Here is a 26,590-nt window from a genome sequence, read left to right as displayed (position 1 = left end):
TCCCACCTTCAGTTGACTTGCAACATGCTGCATTCTGTACCAGCCCTATCCTAGGGAGGATGTGCCTGGGCAGTTCCAGTAAGTGTGGGCAGGTCCGAGAGATGGGCAGGTTTTGGTTTTGCTGGTTTTGAACATGTACCAAGATGTTCAGACAGAGCTGTTTCGGCAGGGTGACTGGCCATACTTATTCCTGATGCTATATTTAGTTCCATTGAAAAGAATAAAAAAATCTGTGTGTCAAGTGGTGTAAACAAAATCAAGGAGGAACAAAGTTTTTCATACTTTAAAGAGAACAGTCTCATTAACTTCATGCTAACACCATATGCTTATAAATATCCAGGAAAGAAAGCTAGACCTGAAGTTTAAAATGTTGGTTTGAGAAGCTTCCAAAAAGTTTATGCATAGTTAGCAATGATTGTATCTAAATTCAATTTACTGTAGAATTACAGACGGCCAGCCAGCCACTAGTGTCTTTATTCCAAAGGTCAGTGTACTGAACAAAGCTTTTCCACAGTTACCTCACACTCCACTGGTCTTCAGTGACTGTGTGAACTCAATGGCACCTTCTTCAAAAACCCATGAACCTGTTGCATACCATTAAGTGGCAACGTATTCTTTACAGAAACTATCAAGGTGCTGAAACAGGGAATATCTTTTCCAGCCCTTAAATGCACAACACAAGGACCCTGAACAGCAGTTTCTGCTTCATCTACCACCTTGAAGAAGGCCAAGCATTCATTCTACTGGGGAACACCCTGACAACTTGCACCATGAAAGTAACATATAAGTTTAGATCTATAATTTTTTTTAGGCATATGGATGTCTAAAGATGCAAATATATGTCTACTTAGATTTTCAAGCCTTCTGAACTCCATTTCTAATTTCAATAAAATCAAGTACCTGGATGTTTTTGAAAACTCCAATAAATACATGCTTTTAAAAAAATCAGTGTACTTTTAAGACATCAAAATAACTTTTAAAATATTGTCATTTGATGAAAAGAGTCAACTCCACATAGAGTAGAAGAAAATCTGCTGTTAACAACCTTAACAAATCTAGCACTTCTTTCACATTCTAAGGACTCTAGATTCACAGGGGAGTATTTATGTCCCATTTAGAAATAAATGACAATTTTGTTTGAGCAAACTATTTCACACTGAGGTCAATTTTCTGATATTATTTACTCCAAAGAGACTTATACTATAAACTGCTCCCTGGACTTGAACTGGAACTGTTTAATGCAAGATAATGGCTAGAAGAAATTAGCATGGCAAATACTATAATTATTTACTCAATAACCAGTCAAATCAAGACTATTTACCATCTGTTCAGAATGTAAATAATGATTTCTTAATTTTTGTTAATCTCTAACCATGTTGTAAAATATTTATGCTGAGATGCTCTCAGCCTGCTTTGGACAAGATGCAGTAATCTGAGCTGGATCTTCAAGGCACACACTGTAATACAAACAAGAAAAAACCCACAAATGAGCCAGTGCTCACTTCTGACTAGCCTGTTCCTAGCCCAGGAACAAATTACATTTCTGTTTAAGGTTTTGAAACAAATAATTTTTATAGGAAGCAAATAAAGATGATTGATACACAGTTAATCCTATTTTATCAATAAATAGCATGGAGGCACAGAGGAGGGAAATGACTTGTGCAAGATTATCCATTAGACCAAGGGAAGGGCCAGGAATAGAATCCAGATTTCCTAAGCACTGAGTGACATGTCAGCAGGATGTATCCTTCATCTTCATAGCTGTGACCTTGAAGGAAGGGAAGGGGAAGGAAATTTGGAATGAAATAACTCAGGACTATTCTGTAAAGTGAACGACTGAAGCCAAGCATTTGTCTCCTCCCGAAGAAAGAGCTGTAGCAAGGATGTTAGTGATTATGGTGACACATCTTATTGCCTGTGCTAAGGCTATGAGCTTTGGCGATTACTTGATAAGACTAGTCTTCTTGAACTGGGAATAATGTTGCATGTACCTGGTCAGGCATTAGCATTTTCTTATCAAATTAAGGGAGCTTTCATCTGATAACTTTACAACACAGGTGTGCAGCCTACATTGACTGCCTCTGTCATTCAGAACAGATCAGTGCCCATGGTAGCAGCTCTGAAAGATGAAACAAAACAATCTGTCCCAGTGCAGCCAGCACTTACAGTGCTAAGATCGTTTCAGCCACAAGCCCCTTTATACATATCTGACAGATAGCAAAGCAAACGTGATAACAACCGAATTTTACCTTGTGATACTTTGGCACATACGGAAGACATGAAAACCAGTTCTGACCTTTACACTGCTGTGAAGTACATGCTTCTAAACAAGAGCTATTTAAAAACACAGTCTGATCACAACCATCATGTCACCTGTTTCAGTTTAGCATCAGACATTCAAATTACACTTCTTAATCACATTATGTCATCTGTAAAAAATCACAGCCTTGCTAAAATTAAATTAGTTCACCTAATAAGGGTGCAGGGATTCTGTATAGTTCCTCATCGTACTCTGATTTTCTGCTTAGGAAAATATGTTTTAATGGACAGATCACTACATTGTCTACAGTTCTTGTCTCCCTCACCAGCTGAAAGGGTCACTTTCCTATGTTTCATATTACCTACCTATAAAATAGGAAACCTTCTTTCCTTGTCCTACTGCATGTGCACTTCTGAGTAGTGTGACTCTTACGCATGAAATCTGGATATAAATAATATCCTCTAAAAATACTCCAGGAATTTGTGAGAACTGTTTCACAAAATCAGTGCAGAACCCACTGCATAACAATGACCCTCTGTCCATTGGAGTGTGTGGATTTGACTTACAGTTCCACTGTTGTTCCTTCATTCCCAATCAGTTGGAAATGAAACTGATTGTTTCTCGAGGTTCTTCTGTAATTTGCCAAGCTTTTCCTGTAAATAATTGTATCCCAAAAGGCAAAGTGTGTCTAGGAAGTCTAGTACTATAAAATGAACAGGCCAAAAATGTTCACACACATTCATCAGACAGGGTACTAGAGATGGCATTAATTTACTGGAAACCACATATAGGAGTTGTAATATATGATGCCATCTGTCATTTAGTTGAGATCAAGTCCTAACAGTACAGCTTCATGGCCGGTACAGAAGTTAGACACAAGTATAATCTATAACTGGCTGTCAGAGCACAGCTACTGTGTCCTCTTGGGAAAGGGGGGAAGGATATGACTATCTCTCTCTTGTCAAATCAGGGATGATGAACTGGGGAAGTTCATCTCCACTTATAAAAGACTCTTCAATTTCTCAGGCACTAGAACAGTGCTGGGATGGAGCACATACAAAGGATGGCCAGGGACTACTCCCAGTGAGCCAGTAGTTATAGTTCCATATAGTTCCAGTGAGCCTCTTTATAGTTCCATGCAAAGACATGAGCTCAGGCCTGAAAGTATAAATGCCATTTTGTAGCAGCACAACACTTCAAGTTAATTCTGATTCCAAATTGGTTACTATTTCACTCAGGTTATGTTGCTGGAGCGCAGAATGCCAAAATATGATCATCTATGCCTATTAATGGAACGGATAGTTTGTTTGACCCTGGCTAGGGGTTCTTTCAACTTATGGTAAAGTTTTAACTTGACTGCACAACTACAAAATCTCTGACTCCACAAATAGGTTCCCAGGGTAGATTTTGGGTTTTTTCTGCATTACTACTCAACTCAAGCTTGAATTTTTAAATAGCACTACCTGCTCCAGAATATGCTGCCAGAGATCTTCTGCATCTCACCAAGTATGGCTAGCAAGAGAGATGACTTACCGCAGCCAACCTGTCCTACAATCATTGTTAGCTGACCTGTAAGAGAGGAAAGTATATATAAGCTTCTGATTTACCAAATGCTCATGGAAAAACACCTCATATATTCTGTATATCAACACATTCTGTATATCTGTCATTTTGTACCTTGAGGGATTCGGATATCAATGTTGGACAATGCTGGAGGACCTTCAGGTGTCCAAGTGAAAAATCCATTTGTGATCTGTGCCAAGATGGAGAGAAATAAGAAACAGAAAATGAGGTTTAAAGCAGACTTCTTTTACACAACATCAGAGACACTTCTGTTTTGATTACACCGAGCATAGGAACAGAGTTAGCCATCGCTCAATGCAGGAATCTCTGAACTCAAACAAGCACAACAATCAGAAAATTATGGAAAATTCCTGAGGAAAAACAAGTTGCTTTAGGGTTTCTTTTGTTATTTCTAAGGTGGCACATGAAACAAGTGAAATTATTACAACATGATTAAATTATTAGGGTTACAGTTTGCTCTCTGCAGAGCAGCCAATGTTACTCTAGACACGCTGCAGCATGTACAGCAATTACACAGTCCAAATTCCAAGTGGATTTGCAGAACTTTCCGCAGAAATTAGATGTTGCTGCCTATTACAGTATTTTCCTTTGTACTTCTGATATGATTCTCAGATAACCTAGGCTTTGCTAGATACAGAAATTTTTTACTGAGAAAAATCAAACCAAGAAACAAAGCCTGTTCTGGACTTTTAGTGGAGGAGATTTCCATGGATACTGTTAAAAATAGGGAACAGGAGACAATTTTAAAAGGCCTGTATTTATATAGGACCCTCTTCTCTTTTTCAGAGCCACTGAAGCCTTCAAAGCCTTTCAGCAATGCAAGCTACAATTTTGATCTGAGAAGAGTGGAATAGGATACTTTTATCCTACCCTGGAGAAAAAAAGTGATACTCTTGTCTTGGGAAGCAACCTGAAAAGATGAGCAAAAGAAAGTGCAGTGTTCCTCCCTCTAGATTACCGAAGGCAGCCAGAGGATCCTCTCTTAAAAAAAATGCCCCTTCATGGGCAATGAGCTGCAGACAGACAGTTCATAAGTGCAGAACTTTTGTGACTCAGGTGCCACCAGTGAAAACAGTGACAGCAGATGGAGCCAAAGATTATAGCTGCTCCTGGCTTTTTATTCGAGTCTGTATAAACACTGTCCTTACAGAGGTTACTACTCTTGCTTCTACTTTGTCACAAACTCCTTTGCTGTCACTCCACACTTCGATCCAACATCACCCGCCCCAATCCTCTCTCAAATATTCCTTTTATTATTCTGGAAGGCTATTCAAGAGGGATCCTGCACCAAAGCAGCAAGTCAGCACCTTTGAAAAAAAAAACCCGAAAGCACTACCAGTTTTCCTACTTAATCCTATGAGACTGAATTATGCATTCTCTTGTGTCGGAAATGCAAATGTAATAGCAGACTTCCTAAATAGGCATCATCATCACTATAACAACTACCAGGATTCTTAATACCTCTGGCCATTTCTATAGTAAATCAAGAGCATCAGTCTTCAAAGTGGCGTGGGTAATTTATTTATCCTTCAAAGAATTTAAGTCTTTGCGGGTCAGTTTTTAACTTCATCTTGAAAGGCTACTAGGAATTCCAAAAGAGGAAGGGAAGACCCATGACAAGATTATTTTAGGAATGTCTAAAACAAACCCTTTTTAATTTTCTTCAGATCATTTTTCTGTACAGGCACTGGAAGTGGAAGAAAGAGTCTGGCATACATAAAAGATTGGACCAAATGATCTTTTGAGATTCTTTCCAACCTAGGCTGTTCTAAGTTGGAAATTTTTGAGAATGGGGCTAATGACTTAAACACGTCTAACAGAAAATTTCTGAATGAAATCTAAAGGAATATACACAGCTAATCACAACAAAGAGGTCAGTAATCAGTTCTTAAAATGGAAGACATAGAAAAGGTTAATCTCTGACATGAGCACAAGTGTCTTACAGCTCACATCAAATGCTGGTTCTTGAATTTGAAACTGCCATCAGAATAAAAGTGACTATTAGTGAACTATAATAAGTATTATTAGAGTGACCTTCATATCACCTTTACACAAAAATCATCTGCTTCTGTGATGTTAATGGGTCTTCTCGTGTGAGAGCTGTAATTGTTCCAGTCCTCCCTGGCAGGCCTCTTACGGTTAACAACTTTGAGTGGCTGTGCAAAATCAGAAAGACAGAAATAAGCAGTAATTGGTGGCAGTACCAGCAAAATGTCCTAAACACAAGCAACCATGTTATCACCTATGCAGTTCAGGGTATTAAAAAGAGTTTTTGCAATTGCAAGAATAATCAGTGGGAAACGGAAAAGTAAAATTTATTCTGGGTACAAATTACTCCAGCCACTTCACCTGCAATTAAACAGCATTACTCACCACCGCCTGGTATTTGCTGTGATTATCCGCACTTCTTAGCTCTGAAGATTTATCATGCTCCTCTCCAATTTCTTCACTTGACAGGAATTCACTCAGTTTCTGCACACTGAAAAGGAAAAAAACGGAATCACGCCTCGACCTGGAATGCAAAACTTTTATTCCCTGCAATGTTTATTATGGAGCATCCCTTTTAATATTTCAACCAGTGTCTGCTGCACTGTTTGTTTTCATTTTGTTACAGGCGTATGAAAATGTGCAATGAGAAATTACTGCAAGGAAGTTGAGAAAACTTGCTCTATTATCTATTAAAAGCTATGATATTCTAGCGGTTTGTGCAGGTTCTTCTCAAGTCTTCCTTTTGTGACACCACCAGAGCGATTACACATAAGATTTTTTTCAGGCATTTTTTTGGATGCTGACCAGCTACAATAGTACTTTGTTTTTAAGTCATGTGCTGCAGTACAATTAGTGTAATTTATGTTACTGAAGTGTTGCACAGACAGTTCTACTGAACAGTTTTATGAACACCGGCAGTCTGATGAAATCTGTACACCGTGAGCTAAAATCAACCAGCTATGATGAATTATGAAGCACATGAGATAACATTATAAAGGAATATAGCTTAACAGAACAGTGTTCAACAGATGAGATAAAAGGAATCCTGACAATCAGCAACAAAGAAGAAAGCATAGTATCTTCATGAACCGCTTAAGATTTAATTAGCTAACAGATAATGTGCCTTTATTATGACATTTAACAGATCATTACATCAATTTTATCTCTGTACCTGACTTTATAAAAACTAGTCTACTCACAGGGACAACAAATGAAATTTATAAAGGATTTGGACTGAATCATGTCTCAACATCAAAGGGGCTCAATTAGCAAGAAATAAGTTAACCATCAGTCTCCAAAATGATAAAGTGCCAGAAGGCCTGAAGTTCCTAAAAATAGATCTATGTACAAGGACTGAAAAAATTTATTTTAATATTTAGCCTTAGGCTAACTGGGGAGAAACAGACAAACAATGCCACTGCAGCATAGTGATACTGGCTCTCTGTTAGTATGCATATATTAAAAAATAAAAATACACCCCCCCTACCCCCCCTCACTGCCAGGGATTTTGTCTTCAGAAAGAGATTTAGTTTCCTCTAATAACCTTATGAGGCACCCCATTGGTGCCAAAACATGCTTGGACCAGGACATTACAGCACTTCTTAAGACAGACGCCCTTTACAGTTAGCACTTGTCCTGCAAGTAGACATGAAAGGCCCCTGGAGACTATCTAGGAGAGAACTGGTTCTACAGTTTTTCTGTCAACCTGCCTGCTTGCTAATGGTAGCTGAGGCCTGGGGTCCTCGTTATAGAAGGTCCTACAAGCAACTGAAAAGGAGGAGAATAACTATGTGTGATGGGACAAGAGGACTAATAACTAATTCAGGTTCAGTGTTAGACCAAAATTCCTTAATGGGAAGGTCTATGACCTCAAAGAAAGAAATTAGAAGCCACATCACTTCGAGTTATTTTTATCTATTTGCACAAAGCTTTAGAAAACAGGGCTAGGAATGATCTTACTTTTTTTGTTCAGTGAACCAGATGCTTACAAGAACATTTTACATGTCTTTAAATAGACCAAATGGTGGTTTAGATGCTGCCTATATATGCACTTGGTATGCAGCTGCACCTACATTCTCTGTAGGAAGATTACACTGACATTTGAACAATTGTTCTGAGGGTAGAAAAAGCAGATAGAGAAGTCCCCTTTAATTGCTCCAGGGTCTAGAGCAGGTGGAAGAGAAGAGAGCAAACAATCTTGGACCATGCATACCCAACCAAAACCATGTCTCTATTAAGCCATTCAAAAGTTTCATTTTGCTCTCTATTCTCTGGTTGTGTATCAAAGTGGCTGTACCCTTAAGTGCTAAGAATTCTCTCTGCAACTACTTCGCCCAAGGCTTTGCTTAATTCTGGAATTGCTGCTTCTATGGCAATTAGTGAGGAAACACAGCAGAGCTGTGAGAAAATCTTTGATAGAGGCAGCAACTTGTATTTCAGGATGCCACACTGCTCTACACTCCTAAAGAATAAAAAAGGTATGTTCTCTGCAGAGCTTTCACCAACAATGCAGTAGTATTCTAGTATCTCCACAGGGAAGCTTATTTTTAAGCCACAGAATAGACATATTGATTAAATCATGGTTATTTGCACAGCTGACTGAAAAAGCAGTTTCACATTAAAGCCAGTAAGATACACAATGCCACTCTTGCTACTTGACCTTTGCTGATGGAAAATTGTACACTGTATCCTTTGTCCTTGAAGAACTCACAATTGAGAAATACATCAATTGGTCCTCAGTTCTGATTTTCAATGGCACGAACACTCCACATACTAAGAAAAACCCCAAACCAAACCAACAAACCAAACCTAACAACTTTTCAAATAGATATCAGAATTTCTCACTTTCCTAAACACTTGCAACAGTTCCCCTTCTCAGAAGCAAAGACCCTAGCCCCATAACAGGGAATGTTTGCAGGGGCCCTATGTGGAACAGAAGCTTTACATCTGTTTTACCATTGGAATCAATCACACAGTTGTTCTGATAGTGTCAATGACAATCCATGACGTTGCTTTGCAATCAGGCACATGTGTAATGATTAAAGATACTGACAAGTTTATTTGTGGACATTATTGTCCTTAATAGCACCTGGCATTAGAGACTGTAGGCAGTATTAACAGAGCAGGGATTGCAAAGTGCCTGAGATGCAAAGCCAGTAACACCTTCTTAGTATTCTTTGCATGCTGGTTTCGCTGCTGGATCATTTTCTGCTTCACTTAGTTCCTTTCTGTTACTATAGGAGAAGCTGTCTTGTATACTTGCTAAAACCAATTAGACTATCTCAGACTAAAGAAAGCTCTAAGAGTACACCTTTATCAAATTAGGTTACCTTTACCCAATCTTAGTTATCAGCTGCTTATTAGGAGGAAGGTGTAACAGCAGGACACAGTTATAGCAAGTAAACATTAGCTGTGCTCAGTGGGCATGAACACAGCTTTCTAATAACTGTCTGGTCTTTCACATTTACCAAACTATTCAAGCAAGCATGTGTTTGCATGGGTTGAAAATATCTGGCACACGCTTCCGAAATATTGCCCTGAAGGATGGGGTACTCAGAAGACACATCCAAAGCAGCACCAGCAGCACTACAGAGAAATGCACTCTGGAGCACTACCTGGGTTACTATGATACAGACAGCCAGGAAGAAAAAGGATCACATCAGCTCTTCAACAGCATTTGAACCAGGGGATTTCTGTCTGCACTACAAATAGGAGTGTAATAGTCTGCTAACAAGAAGATAACTACAGAATAACTCATTAAGAACTTCTGGCTATCAACAATTAATACTTGGTAGATACTAACTGCTTTGTTCCTGCAGCATTAACAGGCACACAAGTCATTTGCAAAGAAATCCCAAGACAAGCCAAAATAAATGCCCATTACCAGTGCCAGTGTGAGCCCCCAGATACGTTGTTGGCTGTGATCTTAGTGTGACAATTTGCCATGACTCTAGGGACTACCACAGTGGCTGCAAAACTTTTCATGCCAGCTGCTGCTGCTCTCTGATTTCGCACTTGTCAGGGAACTTTGCTCTGACTTTGCACTGTCAGGGAACTTTGAAACAGCAAGGGCAATCTCGGCCTCCTGCTGGAGCCTTCTTTCCATCTCCAAAGTGACACAAATGTAATTAAGCAAGGGCTGGTGTCCAGTATCTGTCCTAGAATTCAGAAGGCTCTAAAGACAGCTATATTGAAGGTCACAAAGAGGTCCTAGTAAAGTAAGAAGCCCAAACTCTCTCTGCCTCCCCCGTCAGGTAGGGTTACACTGCATATGAAAAGACGTTTTTCACACAAATCTGTTGATACTCAAAGTAAAACTCCCAGTGAAACAGTAGTTCTACTGTTTGTTATTTCAGTCTTTGAACACAGACTAACACGTTCATAACAAAGTAAAAATTCATCAAGCCAAGAGTAAACATTTAGTCATTAACTTACTCTCACACTTAACACTGACTTTTATGTTTTGCTTGTTTAAATGTAACTCTCCAGCAATAGGCAACCTCTCAGGCAGAGGGGTGGACGCTGAGCACGGCCCAAGAGTTAAATACAACAACACATGTACTTCTGTGATCACCTTTTTCCCTTCCACATGCTTGATGGAAGGAAACATTTGGGTGATTTACAGAACTAAATCTTCAGTAAGTTTTCACTTTCTGTCTTGTTACCACACGTAAGTTGCATGCAGTACCAATATAGCTCAACCCATGTACTAGCTGTGGACCACAAAATCTTGGTTGTGACATTTTTATCAGCAAAGAACGTGGCCCACATGCTACCACCAAGGGAACCATGCAAGGTTTCCAAGAAAGTTGGAAAGCAATTTACAACAAAACCAGATAAATAATCGCCACATTATTTCTAAATTACAATTACAAAATGAGCAATAGGCACATTCTCAGAAGCCCAAGAGGTTGTAGCAACGATATTAATTTTACAGTTCTCACCTTACTAGTGCTTTGACAGTTGACCTAACCACACTGGAGAGCAGGAACAATGGAGACACAAGAATATGAAACAGTGAGAGGGAGGCAAATGCCACCGATGGGGAAAAGTCAGCATTTCTTGTCAGATGAGCATGGACCACAAATGTCTATAAACAAACAGACATCATCATCATCAGTGTTTTGTCATAAAGAAGGAAACACACAAAGACTTCATATTTCATATGCATTTCATTTACAGAATCTTAATTTATACTCTCTTAACAGTATGGGGGAGTGCTGCATACTCTAGGCTGCTTCTGGTCACAGGCAAGTGGGCATTTTCCATTCTCACCCAGATGAATTGGAAATAGTAGCAGGTTTGCATCCTGTCCTCTTCCCTCCTCATTTCCACATCGCTTATACTTGAAAATGCAGTTGTAATTAACACTACTTAGAAAAGTCCATACTTACTATAAGTACCGCTGCAATTGGTATCGCTGCATTCATAAAGACTGTGAAGGGAAACACGTAGGAACATTTAGAAACAATTTCCATTCAGACAAGCTAAATGTTAAAATACTGCTAGCACTGGTTCACAATGGTATGTTCAATGCTTGAAATAGGAAAAATGCACAAGTACCCACACACATCAATACACTGTTTTAAAATGCCTACAGTTTACTTCTCTTCACATCCTAGAATCCTAGAACGGTCTGGGTTGGAAGGGACCTTAAACATGACCTAGTTCCAATCCCACTGCCAAAAGCAGGGACACCTTCCACCATGCTCAAAGCCCTATCCAACCTGGCCTTGAACACTTCCAGGGACGGGGCAGCCACAACTTTGCTGGGCAACCTGTTCCAGTGCCTCACCATACTCACAATAAAGAACTTCTTCCTAATGTCTGATCTAAATCTACCCTCTTTCAGTTTAAAGCCATTACCCCTTGTTCTATCACTACCTGCCCTTGTAAAAAGACCCTCTCCAGATTTCTTGTAGCCCCCCTTTAGTACTGGAAGGCTGCTCTAAAGTCTCCCTGGAGCATTCTCTTCTCCAGGATGAACAACCCCAGCTCTCTCAGCCTGTCCTCATAGGAGAGGTGCTCCAGCCCTCCGATCATCTTCATGGCCTTCCTCTGGACTTGCTGCAACAGGTCCTTTCTATGTTGGGGGCCCCAGAGCTGGAAGCAGTACTCCAGGTGGGGTTTCACAAGAGTGGAGTAGAAGGGAAGAATCACCTCTCTCGACCAGCTGGTCACACTCCTTTTGATGCAGCCCAGCATACGGTTGGCTTTCTGGGCTGCACGCACACACTGCTGGGTCATGCAGAGCTTCTCACCCACCAGCACCCCCAAGTCTTTCTCCTCAGAGCTGCTCTCAACCCGCTCTCTGCCCACCCTGTATTTGTGCTTGGGATTGCCCTGACCCAGGTGCAGGACCTTGCACTTGGCCTTGTTGAACTTCATGAGGTTTGCATGGGCCTCCCTCTGAAGCCTGTCAAGGTCACTCTGGATGGCATCCCTTCCCTCCAGGATGTAAACCACACCACACAGCTTGTCAGAAGTAACAGAACCCAGCAGTTGCCCCTAGAAAAACATGGCTCATCTACTGGTTTTGAGCTGTGATCAGCTCACATGCAGTTCAGGCTAGAGGTGCTACAGTTCTCTGACTCATGACAGGCAGAAAGGCTGAGCTAGTACGAGGTCTGATGGGCGACTGGAATATCTGACAGTGGAAGGAAAGGAGACCCAGCAGCAGCTGCACAGGTCATCACGCTGGGACAGCCCTGCGGGCTGGCTGCACACCTAGCTCTTCCCCATGCCACAGACCAGCAGCAGGGAGAGCTGGTCTGGGAGAGCACGTGCATCAAGTTGTGACCTACTTCTGAGCCACCACTTCTGAGGTACAGGGCTTCGGGATGTGGTTCAAAGGGTAAGGAAGGATCTGCAGCCCTGCGCTATACTGCTGACTTAGTTTATTATTATGAAGGATTTACCCATAACTACTCTTGCTTTGTCAGGCTTGGCTACTTTGTGAATGTCCTCGGAACTCCATACAGGTTCTAACAGTACCCACATATGGTAGAGCTCTGATTTCAGCTGGGCCCCAAGTTATTAAAATGCAAACAATGAACCAGTTTCTTCCCTGACCTCGAAGAGTGTCTGTCTTGGTGCCCTGGATTCCCTCACTGTAGCAACTCATACAGTATAGCACTCAGAAGTTATTAAACAGATGGAGGGTGAGAAGCAAGCAAATACCATTTCTGTACAGGGATCCCTTTTAGATCAGGCAGGAATGTGGGTTAAGAATGCAATAATAACCAGTTATCCATCTGGGAGCTTGAGTCAGAACCAGAGCTACAATCTTACCCTGTGCATCTGTCCCCTCTCTCACAACCTGAGGATATTATTTAAGCATCACCTTTTCATTTTGACCTTTGCTCAACTTTATTTCATGAAGTAAACAATACAGAAAAAGAATACAGACTCTATAGCTAAAACAGAATTAAAAGATCAGTACTCATGTAACAGAAAAGAAAGAGGCTAGCTACTTCTTTTTTGTTTAAACTATGCCTGCCTTTTTTTCCTCCCACGTACAGGCGATGTTCAGACAACAAAAGTGTTCCCCAGTTACTTCACCTGAAGTGGAGTGTCATCATTTGACCCACAAATACTTTCAAGCAAACAAATAAGGACTTTTTGAGCCACTGGAATTTGGGGATTGTTCCTTTTAATTTTTATTTTTTTCAATTATACAAGTGTCCATAATAATAAAATGTTTTTTAAAATAAACCAAAGTCTTTTGGTTTAATTAGATGCAGTCAAAAGTACTTTATTACTGGAGAAAGGCAGACTGAAAACTGGGAAAAACATTTTCAGCTGTTTCTGAATATTTTAGGATAGTAACTATTGTTATCTTCCTGTGAGAAAACCTGGAGTTACTTTGCTTCTGACAGATCAGGCAAAAATTCCAAGAAATAGGAAAACCACTCATTTCTTTGTCTTTCCCAAATATATAGTGCATACTAAATCATGTAAAACTGAACATAGGACAATCTTACTAATCGGTATGAAAAAAATACATAGGAATCTCCTTTGCTACAGAATCACTGCCAAAACTCAAAAGTTGTCACTACCAACTTTGCAACCCAGCTTTGATTCTGGTGGACACAATTAAAATTATAGAAAGAGCTAATTTCTATAGCAGCTCTTTTAGCACAAATGAACAATTCTATATACATAGAAGCTGGACCCAGGTACAGGGGGGAGGCAAATCAGATGCAATTTCCATGTGGTCTTGAAGTGGAACTTTCTTGTGGTCTAGCCGATACTGTCCTGAAACTTGTAGGCATATTTTTTGTAATCCAATGCAAATCTATTCCTCATAAATAGAAGTAACTCCAAGCATGTTTTTTCATTCGTGTTAGTAGCTAAGTGCATTTAGAAAAGAATTCCGGTCTATTCCAAGCTGTTCATTAAAAAAAAAAAAAGTATATATAAAAATCTCATTTCTGCTTTCTTATTATTCTAGGAAGTGTCTGCCTTCCTCTTGATCAATAGTACATAAAATGTTGATCAACTCCTACCTTTTTCATTCTTTTTTGTATTTCTTAAAAAAATGAAATTGTAAGTTCACTATGAACTTAGCAAACATGTTTTGTGCTGATCATGCCTGTCATTCCAATTACACTTATGGTAAGAAAAAAGGCAAATTCTCCCATTCCCTTTTTAGTCTGCTGAAATGCAAGTTTGTAAAGATCAGTGTAATTTCTTCTAAAGACAACGGGTGTAAGGAAATTCTAGGCTGAAACTATAGGAACCCTTCATAAGCCAAAATTATATGCATCATCAACATAAAAAAGCTGCACTGGTTTACCCCAGCTGAGAAATTATCTGCTGTGTCTTACATAACCATAAATATCACATAGTACAAAACAAGAATGTGAATATAAACATTGAATGTTTCACGAAGCACCAGTAAATATGCATTCTCACTTATGTCACTATTTCTTTACAGAACAGTCAGTACTTCTGGGATGAATGCACCTTTTCCTGGCTGTCACAAATGATACCGTAGGGATTTAAAATCAAATAAGCCTCTGCAGCTCCTTCAGTCCTACAGCTGAACCGGTGGCCCTGACTATAAATAGATTCTAATGCCACATGAAGCACTGCAGACAAAGGGAGCACATCTGTGCTGATCTGGGTGTAAGATGGAGTTTCTGGTCACATCTCTTGGGCAAATGAAATCAAACAATACTAACTACACTGCAAGTTATTTTCCTAAGGAGTAGTCTTCCTTATTAGTCTAGAACGTATTTGTATAGGAACCTTCTGGCATTTGAATGCTTCTCACTAAAAGTTTCCACTTCATTAATATCTTACCGTTTATATGAACAGTGTTCTTGACTTTACTAATTCTCTCTAAAGTATTACGCTAGCAATTATATAGGTGTTGCGTGTGACCTCAAATACAGAGTTCAACTGGCCCTAGGTCTTTTTAAAAGGGTAATAAATGCCCTAAAGCAGCCTGAAAGAGAACATGAGACAAAAGAATCTGGATATGATATGATGAAATTGCCAGGATTCTCATATTTTTCCTTTCTAGGATATAGAAATAGTCTTAAGAATCACTTATTTTTTATAACAAGTCCAAAATTTGAGTAAGAAAGTGTAAGTACCATCTGTTGAAGCTTCAATGCAAAGACAATGCCTATCATATATTACGATATACTGCATTGTGCGAAATGCAGGAGGGGAAAAAAAAACAACCCCCAACCCTCAACAAATGCTTCCTCCTGAATGCTATGTTACAGAGGAGAATATTGCTTGCTGAAGGTAGCCTGTGAAACACTTTTCCCTTAAAAGCTTTTCTCCAGAAAAATTAATGCTATGAAGCATTAATCTTGAATTTCTCCTTCAGGCATATTTCCCATACAGGCAAAATCCTACTGAAATAAATGGAAAGTTTGACTAATTGGAAAGCAAGGAGCACAGATCAAGCCTAAAGCAACTGAAACAACCTCAACAGAGAAATGGTAAACTCATTAGTAGCTAATAATGCAGTAACTGAACAGTGGATTAGAGTAAAGGAAGATACTTACTAGATATGGAGGTATAAAGGGCAAAAGACTTGAGGCTAGTCATTTCTTTTTGTCTGGTTTCCTCTACGCTGCTGTGAAAGATGTGTTCCCAAGCATAGAGTTTAAGGAGTTTAATACCTCGAAGCATCTCATTTGTCTTCTTCAGTCTCTCATTGGAGTACTCCTGCAACGTTTACATACATGTTTACTTAGACACTACAATTAAAGCACCTGTCCCCTAAACATAAGCATCACACAAAAATTGTATGCAGTCCCTTGTAATCAGTCAGGTATACTTTACTAGTTCTGTCCATTCAGGTGTCTTGTTGTTTTCAGAAAGGTGAGCTTCCCTAGGACTCAAGTGAAAAGGCCATTAGTTTGCACACCTAAATTGTATAGCTTGTACTGAAAACTTTACTCCTCTGGTAGCTTTCCAACCACTTGCAAGGCAGCCTCTCATGACTTCTGCTGCCCAGCACTCTGGGCACACTGACAACATACAGAGGAGATCAGAACACGCAGACAAGCTATGAGCGGGCATGCTGCTCTGCCCGATCAACATGATATGGAAACAACGGTGCCAGGCTTCAAAGCAGCAAGACCACATTAGCAAGAAGCTGTGATCCTGTAGTAGGGAAAACCTTGACTCTGAGCAGGGCCAGCTGGTTCAGACACAATAATACACTGGTAAAGTTATACTTTCAGTAAAGCATGGCTGGAAGTTATGCTGCTTCCAGTTTTCAGACTAGCTCAAGGATCTGTAAGTGGATTGTAATTCCAAACACAGACCAGTGCAAAATTACCAGAGGTGATATTTATATAATGTATGAGTTTGAAGACACTTACCAATGTGCTTCTCTGGGCCTGTGAGAGTTTTGTTGCTACAAAGTACTGAACAGGTGCAAGGACTATGATTACTGCTGCTCCAATTAAGGCACTGATTCCAAGAAGGTAGTAGAGCAGAAGAATTCCTACAATTATCTGTTGGGAGAAAAGAAAGTAAAGCGTAGGCTTGAGATGCCTTCACTTTGGGTATGCACCACAAAGACCAATTACAGGGTAACTGGACAGCAGGTTCAAACCCAACAGCCACTGCAGTTAATCCTACCCACAAACATTGTATGTTCTGCATCACTGGCACAGTGGGGTGCGATCAGTCAGGATATTCTGTCAGAGGACCAAATAAGCTCACCTAGTGTTCCTCCCCAACTTGTGGATTCTATGTACTTTTGTTGCATGGACTTCCCATTACAAACAGAAGAAGATTGTACAGATCTGTGTGTCTTCTATAACGTAATTCTCATCACTATTTAAAGTAACTTTAAAAACAAATGTTTGTAAAAAAAAATACAATCTTCAAATAAAAAGTTCTTTTCACAGAATCACAGAATGGTTTGGGTTGGAAAGGATTGTCTAGTTCCAACCCCCTGCCATGGGCAGGAACACCTTCCACTAGACCACGTTGCCCAAGGCCCCATCCAGCCTGGCCTTGAAAACTGCCAGGGATGGAGCATCCACAACTTCTCTTGGCAGCCTGTTCCAGTGCCTCACCACCCTCACAGTAAAGAACTTCTTCCTTATATCTAACCTAAATCTCCCTTGTTTAAGTAACACCTTGAGATATTCCCTTTAGAGTCATTATTAAATATATTTCACTATTGGCCAGATGTCATAGCATGCATTTTCTTTGGCTTATAAATTAATTTTCTTTTTCTTTGACATTTAAGCATTTTTACACCAGGGAAGAAATTACATCTCCAAGTTTAATAAGAACTCACTAGACTACAACACTGGGACTTCCACAAAGAAGGAATGCTTCTTTGCTTACTATAGAAACTAGTATGAAATATTATTGAAAACAACTGATCTTGCAAAAGTTAACATGATATTATTGCTGATCAGTAAATAATAACGGAACATCATAATCATAGGACTAAGAACCTTAACTTCGAATGAACTCTAACATAAATTTGCAAGGAACTGGTTTAAGGATCCACAGTACCAGACTGGCAATGACTATTAAAAAAATGGTTAGAGAAATAGCTTAAAAGACAAAAGTTAGTCTTTGGGTAAAGAAGAATCTAGAGACAAAGCCACAGCCTGGATGGAAAGGGATGCTGTAAGCAGCTCTATAAATCCATTCAAGATATATGAGCTACCAGCATGAATTACCAGTATTCTAATGACTGACTCCTGAACAATCTGGAGCACTGACATTATTTATCAGTATAAGGTGACAAGTTAATCAGAAGACATGGTGATAGAAAGTTAATTTCATACATCATTTCTCTAATTAAAAAAAAAAAAAGTGAAGTTTCCTTAAATCGTTATCTACTACTCTTTTATATTTGCGTGCTCTCATAACCCTCACAGAAACACTATCCTTCCATCATTTTGAAGCTCAGTAGTCATGCACCCACTCATTCCCACACATATTTATGGGAATTGGACATTTCCATGAAGAAAAAGAGAGTCCTTAGTTTCCAGACTTCCATGAATTTAAGGCACTCAGAAACAGACAGATTTCTATTTTAATTCTTAACAATCCTTTGACGCCTCTCTGCAGATTAACTCAACTAATGTGACTCACAGTATTTACTTAGAAAACGTGGTAACATGAAAGTCCCATTATATACACGCCACAAATCTAGTAAAAGCAAAGGTTAAATTGTAGGTTAAAAATCTTTAGTGAAAAGTAAGTGAGCAATCTGCTTTGACGTGCAGTCAGGAAATTCATGAGTGTACGAAGCAAAAGAAAACATGCAAGGCCTCTGTCAGATAGCCCTGGCAGAGCTCCCCTCCCCTTCATAGAACATGAAATGGTCTTGGTCTTTAGAGATCAAGTTATTCATTCCCAACTGCTTCTTCATGTGCAGACAATCTAGGGACTCAAAATACAGAAAAGCATTGAACAATGCACAGTTAAGAGGTGCTCAAAAATACAAAGTCAGTGCGGAACTCTGACCCCCTGCTTGCTGTATGTCTTTCCCCTACTACCAGTTGATTGCCAAGTACCTTATGGGACTGGCTCGTTCTAGAAACAAGAGTCTCAGCTTCACACATAGACAAGGGTAAAGCTATGCCAGCTACTGGGTCCCCACGGAGTTGATAGCTCACAGCTGCTTCTCCAACTATTGAAAGGGTTAATCTTGGCAATAAAAATAGATTAAAAATGATCCCATTTTCATCTTCTTTAGATTGCAATAGTAAGGGCAAACTTTTAAAATATATTCATCATGTATGTGACAAAAAAAAAAAACTGTGAATACTTCTATCTGAAAAATGCTGAAATCTCTAAGCACTATTGCAAGTAATTCTATATTTATCACACCACACACTAAACAGACAAGAATACGCAGGATGTGGATAATATCTGAACTGTGGGAGGACAGTACCTCGCAGATGGGAAGGCTCTCAGTAATATTTCTGAGAGGGTAATGATAACATTTTAAAAAAACTGTGTAATGAAACACTTTCCTTGCCTTTCGTCAAAATCCCAAAGCTCTTACCTGCCAGAGATATATATCACAAGCAAGAAGTCACCAATAGCTCTGGTTATTTTGTCTTGATTATTTACTGAAGACAGCAAATACTTTCAGCCAGAAACTGCTTTGAGGCCAGTTTTGAAAGAGACAAATGTCCTTTCATTACATCTGTAAGCTATTCCTGCCAATGAACCAGAGATATGAGAATACAGGGTTTTTTAATAATCACAATGAAATCAAACAAGGGTGTTTATAAAAATGGAGGCAGTGGCACAGCAGGGGGGGAGCCTTTTCAGGGCCTCATTTTGCTCCCAGGGTTTGAGCCAAACCTACTGAAGGCATCTTTCAAATGATGGGCATCCCTGGGCCTCTTTTAATGGATTTCAACAGCCTTCAAACAGTAACTTCAAGGCAATGATAAAGCTCCTACTGACTGCAGTCAGAGCAGAGATGGAGCTCAAATTATCTGGACTGTATAGAAAACCTAACTTGTTATGAATGGTTATTAAAAAATCCACAGCAGATACTGAAATGCTAATTGCTAAGAGCTACACAACAATTAAAAACCTGTTGTAAATAATAATGAAGCTTGTGCAACTTTTTATTAGCCATCTCTTGAACATTCAGTAATTGCTTTGACTGCCTCATAAAAAGAGGTATTGAATGAATGTTGTGGAAACATGTTCTGAAGAAACCTTTGTGACCAACATGATTCATTTATTTATGCCTTGCAATGCCTGCCCCATGCATAAAACAGGAGCATGTTTTGACACCGACTGTCCTCATCTGCTAAGAAACATTGCAGGATGAAATTTAATGCAAATATAATCATATTTTCAAAAAGACTGTTAGGAAATCTTTATGAATCTGTGACTTTTGGCACATTAGATCAAAATGCTGTTACAGACTATGCAATAAAATTGGCTTAATTCTCAGTTGCACTAAAGCACTCTACACTGAGCTGCCAGAGTGGTCTTACAAAAAAAGTACATGAAATCAGTACCTCTTCCATAGTCTGTTTTACTAACAGATTTACAATGGAGACTAAGCCTAGGGATAACTGGAGACTAAGCATTATCATTAAAGGGGCTGACTCTTCTTAATGCTTCATTGCTCTTTCAACAACATCATTTTACCAGTACGCAATCACTGATTTCTTATTGCAGGGTACTTCTAGTAAGTGGACAAAAAGTATCCTGATATCCAAATTATTACGAACAAACTACCAACCTGTAACCACACTTAATATGAGATTTCATATCAGTTTCTTTTCATTATAGTTGTCTTCTCTTTTGCAAGGAGAAATCACTATTGTAACACATACTTGATCATGATTTCCCCCCCCCCCCCACTTTAAAATTATCTGGTTCTCATTTTTTCCCCCCCCATAATTTCAGAGAAACCATCCTGATGCTGCATCAAGTTTCTTTCTGAAAAATTCCTGCTGATAATTGCTATATCCATTACCCTTTTTTAATTCTAAAAAGCAAAGTGTTTTTAACTGGCATATAAGCCTCTCCAGAGTAGATTAGGAAAACTAGTCTATACCCCAATGCAGTTACTCCTGCACAAGAAGTCGACAAATGCATTTATACTGTAGAGTGCACTCACACTATGACCTGTATAAATATGACCACAATCACTTGAAATCTTAATATTTTAACAGGTGTAGTTATATACAGCTCACACATGTAGAGTAAATGCAAACCCTAAGCATGAAAGTCCAGTTAAAAGAAGTCATCAGTTAGTAAGCTGCTGACTGTTACACCTTAATGTGCTCACTATCCTGATTTGAGACTTTACACAATTCTCATTGGGGTTAGTGAGAGTTTTACCAGAGCTTCAGACAGATTTCTTTTTCCTTTGTGTCCTACTGCAGTCTTGGAAGCAATCTACCTCTCACTACCACTGAGATACTACAAGACATATGGCAACATAACATATTTCAAACACATATGGCAAAAAAGCGAAGGCTCCCAGGGTATTTCAAGAGCAAAGTAACTCCCCCCCCCCCCCCGATAATACTCCCCAAGATTGAGACTATCCAAGTGCATGCAAGACATATTCAAGAACTCACTATCACTGACAATGGAGAAGGACCTGCATGGCCCCTACCCAGTATTTTCCCCAGTGAGGAAAAAACCAAATCCAGGAAAACAGCTAAGACAGGGGGTTTTCCAGATTAGGAAATTAATGTGTTTTAACATGCAATCAAATGATTTTAAGACTATCAGAAAGGAGGACTTGCTCATCTGATCTGTAGCAGCTTGACGAAAACCTCTTAGGTTTGACAGGAACAACTATAAAATCCACTCAATTCTAATATGTATCTTTATTGTCAGAAAATAATCCATATCTGCTGACGGCCAGCAGTCCAGCGGCTTACTCCTTGAAGAACATTCACCTGAATGACTGCCTTTTCTTCCCCATCCCCAGTTTTTCAACATAATATTCTTGCATGCTCAACACCTTACAGAAGAAAATCAGTAGTATGGATGTTGACGGACACAGGAACTCATAAGCAACACTCCTAAAGCCATGTTAGAAACCGACTGGAAATATGATCTGCCAGTTATAGTCCACATACAGTCTCATGAAAATTACTTAATTTTTGGGCAAGAGCAGGCAGCCCAAAATGCAAAGCTGCTGGGTAGATTACTTGCAGCTTTCTGACTTCCACACCAGCCAAATCAGCCTCTGTGTAGTGCTGGAACCAGACCACCTTTGTGACATGAACACAATAGAGTTTTCATCATGTTTTTGAAGCTAAACGATGCTTTTAGAAAATACTGAGAGAATTTAAACTCTTCTGTTTGTATTTACTTTTAGCATTGAAGCACTCTCGACAAAAATACACCAAGTAGCTGGAAGAAAGCAGAAAGACTTGCAGGGTATTCTATTAATATCAGATGAAACCATGTGCTTTACTGGCAGCTTTCTCAGGAAATTTCTAAACGGGAGTGCACAAGGTTTCTACAGTTTTGTTTAAGTACCAGCTCTTCCAAACTAAATAATTTACACTTTTCCACTATTTCAGTAAGCATGAACTTTGAAAAATGATCCAAGGCTGTGCTGAGATTACTCTGACCTCCTACTACTCTGTGTCTGCTCTACCCTTTTACTAGCATAAACTAAATCACACGGTCAATGAGATTAACCTCTTCACAGACTCAGAGGAATATGACCTCACTGAAACAAGACTAGTTTTAATCAATCAGATGAGTTTTTCAGTAGCTCTGCAAGCTCACGTGACACAGTGCACAGACTATAGAGCTGGAACAACAAAGGACGTAAAAATACCATGTTTCCATGTCGAACATTGCATACGAACTCCTATTTCAGTATGGGAACAGGTTTAAGACTAATTTAAATCAATTGTGAAAGTACCTTCTAGGAGTCCACTTTCCTCATCTTAAAGACTCGATAAGACACAGCTGTATTTCATTGGGCATTACACGAGGCTACAGCACATGGAACCAGGAGTCACCAGGCAATTGAGTGTGACTCAGAACAGAGATCTGTTCCGTTATGCACGTGGGACTGAAGGGATAACAGTAGTATTTAGAGACAGGAGGCCAAAGACGCCAGAGAGAATAACGCAGCAAAACTATTTCATATAACAAATCCATCTGTGGAATTTCATATGCTAGAATTTGTCATCCGTTATGCAGCAGTAATTTTGAGGGATTTCCAAAGGATCATTCATAAGCTATCATACCTTTGAACGAACGGCTACTTCTCTTGCTTCTGCTAGGATTCAGGAGACAAATGATTACAATATATTCCAATTAATTCCCCTGATGTAATAAATGAATGCTCTGGAATTACACAACCTGCTGCACTCTATAAATTCTTGTTACAAATGCAAAGCATGTTTGGCAGCAGGAAAGGCCCTAATACAATCCTAAATACCTACAGTCCTGTCACAGATGTGAAATATATTACATACAATGTTTCTAGATGGTAATAGCTTGAAATCTTATTTATTTTTTATCTTCTTTAATAAGCAATCAACCACCACAGACTGACACACATTAATAACAAAAGCATGTTCCATCTCCTTACCTGTACTGGCATAGCCCAAAGGTTAGGGCAGAGGAAAAAGAACCACATCAGCTGATTTGCGTCTATGGCAACAAGGTTGCAGATCTGACCTGCAGTCATCTCCCCCATAGACATGTTGGAAGTTGAAAGTTGCATAATTTTATTGTATATTTTTGTCTGTAAGAGAGATCAACAGGTGTTAGCATATAGAAATATAATAAGATTTCTAGCTCCACCTAAACCAAAGGTGTTGTCCAGCATGCTGAGGGAAAGCAACATTCCCAGTAACTTGAATGAAGAGCTTCAAGTTTGGCCTTTTATATTATGACAAAAAATTTTAAGCTGTGTTAATTGTTCACCCACAGAAGGCTTAGAGTGATGTCTAGAAATTTCAATTTGAATGCTCTAACTGCTGGTGTTATCTGGCCCTCTGTGTACTATCCAGTGCAGAGAACACAAAGCTTTTCTTAAAACAAAATTAATGTAGCACTATTTTCCAACAATTCCCCTTTTACACTTGCTGTAGTCCACATATTTTTCAGTTAGTTGCAGCTCTTCTGCTTGATAAAAGACATGCATTTTTTTATCTATATACTCTGGGTCAAATTTTTATTTGGTTAGGGATTTTCTACTTCACTCTAATAAGGGAAAACCAATGGATGGAATCCAGAAGTCTGGCAACTGACAAGTGCTTCCAAGTGTAAGATCAAAAGAGAATTAAACAATTATGATGCTATTGAAAGCATTCATCCATCACAGACTCTCACAGATTCTATGTAGTTCAGTGGATAAATACTGTTAACTTAAAAGGCTGGCTTTCAAGCTGTCAGAGGGTAGGTTTCAGCCAGTGCACTTCACAATATCATACTGTAATCTTACCCTTAATTCTCTCATTTCCAGGCACAGATCTTGGTATACTACATAAAACTTTGATCTGCTGTTCAGTTATACAATGATTATGAGCTCCATTTTCCCAGTCTTACTTATGTTCAGTAATTACAGACTCTGCAGTGTCTCGTAGATTTTGTGGCATGACCATGGAATAAGACACTAGTCCATGCATTGGGAATACACTTATCTTTTTGTTTCAAGTACATTCTAAAACTGTATTATTTGCACAGGATGTTATAAAAGTGCACCTTTGAGATGGGAGAGGTGTAGTTAATTTCCTAAATTCTTTCAAAAGTTACATTCAGTTCTACTGTCAGCAAATTTATGCTTAAAGAAGAAATACAAATTAGATTACAAATAAATGTTTATATAAAATAAATAAGATGCAGAAGAAACAATGCAGGTCTAAGTTACATTCAATACATATCAGTAGAGGAGTGTTTCAGAATTTTACTCCTATAATGATAATTTGTATTTAAAAATATGCATATGATTGTATGAAAAAAAGTTAATTAATAATATATTGGCTACCTGTATTGCACCTCTCAAGTTGATTCCTGTTTCAATAGCAACATAGTATGATGCTTGGAGAAATGTCCTTTGTAGTAGAAGAGCAAAAAATAAGAGTACAGCCAACACATAAGCATTGGACAGGAACTCTTGAGATGAAATAAAGAAAACACCAAGAATTTTAGTCTACAAAAAAAAAAAAAGTTAGAAATAAGGTGCAATGGTAATTTAATTACAAGTTTTGCATAATTAATAAGCAGAGATAACCACAGTTTCTTACTTTGCTACAGATTGTGCTGTATTGTATCAAAGGCAGTAACAGAAGCAGAATAATTTTAATGCTGTCCTACATATACATCTGGCTAGTACTAATTATTGCAGCTAATAACACTTTTTACTGTATGTAAAAGAATACTATTTTCCACAAAATCATGTTTTGACAAATCATGCTTTTCTAGCAATGAGAATGCAGTGTCGATTCACTTTAAAACATTATCTAATAGATAAACGAACACTATTTCTTCTAGCACTCACTTAAGAGAAAAGGAGGACTTAAACATATATACACAAACACACACGAACACATGCACTTGGTGAAAGCACCAAGATATTTGCCAAGTCTCAGATGCATTACCAGGCCATTACGGTTTACAGCATCACTGAGCATCAATGTGTTTAAACTACAATAGTTGTCTAAGTACACTTGTCAGCCCAAAGGACAGAAGGAAATAACTGAACATCTACAGAACCTTTTGCATGTAAGGCAAACCACCTTGTTTGAGAAGCTGATGGAATTAATTAGATGTTTTAGTTTCAGAAATGGCTTTGGGGACATTCAGTGTCCCACTTTCCTGATGACTTTAGGGCAATACCACTTTTTAAAAGTGCCAGTAGGTTCTAACCAGTAAAAGGCTGAGAAAAAGGCCACTATTTCAATACTTTAAAGACCTTAGGCTTACACAGTCTTAAATATCAATAGTGGGCGTTTTGCTACACTGGGACCTATGACCATTTTAAATAATGAGTCTGTAGGTTTGGTATATCATTTGAATGTTTCATGTCAGCAGATATTCCTAATACTGGAACTGCTAATCCTAGCATTGCACAATGTGGAAGATGCTACCAGCAAAATATAAAGGTTATCATTCTGTCAGTCTCTTCTTTGGTGTGAAATGATTAACACTCAGAGAAGTTCATGTCATAAGAATGTTACGGGGTGGCCATAAATATTGATACTGGAGTTATAAATAAACATGAAGAGTGTGACAGAATTTAAGACGCTGTCATGCTCTAACTGCAGCACTAACTAAAGTACTTAATACTGCCTATGACACCCACACAATCTCAAGAGTTCCAGCTCCATGGTAGTTTATATCTCTCACAGAGGGTCTAAAGAACAGAGCAAATATTATATTTTAGGATTTAACTCTTTGCCTTTAGTTTCACAAACAAAATTTCTGTTTGAAAGATACAGTTGACTCATTACAACATCTCCTCAATCTAAAGTATTTAAAACAAAAAAAATGTCACATTAAGGGACGGGTAAAAGACACTCTGCTGTGCTCACAGCTTACTTTGCTAGTCAGACTCTGTCCCACTGTATGGCAATACTTTCCAATGCCCTCACCAGCACATCAGACACAATGTTTTCCTCCAACTTATCTTTGCCTTTTTAAGACTGTTTTAGAAGGTTTGTTTCTCACACCTCCCAGGAGGTGTGCTACATGCTCTCTGTAGCTCTCAAGAGCAAACAATGAATAAGGCAAGGTTGTCCTTTTTTGACTTATTACAAGTAAGGATATAACATACCTAGCAGTAGAACT

General features: G+C 38.9%; 1 protein-coding gene across 1 annotated transcript in view; it reads right to left on the bottom strand.

Moving 5' to 3' along the window:
- Positions 1 to 26,590, bottom strand: part of ABCC8 (ATP binding cassette subfamily C member 8) — a 74,920-nt gene that overhangs the window by 32,979 nt on the left and 15,351 nt on the right. Inside the window, exons 7-16 of the mRNA XM_030483801.1 lie at positions 24,789 to 24,953; positions 23,388 to 23,543; positions 16,684 to 16,818; positions 15,859 to 16,021; positions 11,227 to 11,267; positions 10,777 to 10,922; positions 6,218 to 6,323; positions 5,890 to 6,000; positions 3,938 to 4,013; positions 3,724 to 3,829 (exon numbers count right to left, since the gene is read on the bottom strand). Coding sequence (XP_030339661.1) covers positions 3,724 to 3,829; positions 3,938 to 4,013; positions 5,890 to 6,000; positions 6,218 to 6,323; positions 10,777 to 10,922; positions 11,227 to 11,267; positions 15,859 to 16,021; positions 16,684 to 16,818; positions 23,388 to 23,543; positions 24,789 to 24,953 — 1,205 coding nt within the window. The remainder of the gene's footprint in view (positions 1 to 3,723; positions 3,830 to 3,937; positions 4,014 to 5,889; positions 6,001 to 6,217; positions 6,324 to 10,776; positions 10,923 to 11,226; positions 11,268 to 15,858; positions 16,022 to 16,683; positions 16,819 to 23,387; positions 23,544 to 24,788; positions 24,954 to 26,590) is intronic.

This window comes from Strigops habroptila, chromosome 4 (genome assembly GCF_004027225.2).
Source record: "Strigops habroptila isolate Jane chromosome 4, bStrHab1.2.pri, whole genome shotgun sequence".
NCBI lineage: Eukaryota > Metazoa > Chordata > Aves > Psittaciformes > Psittacidae > Strigops > Strigops habroptila.
The sequence above is the reverse complement of the archived record's forward strand: the minus strand, read 5'-3'. Positions and strand labels throughout refer to the sequence as shown.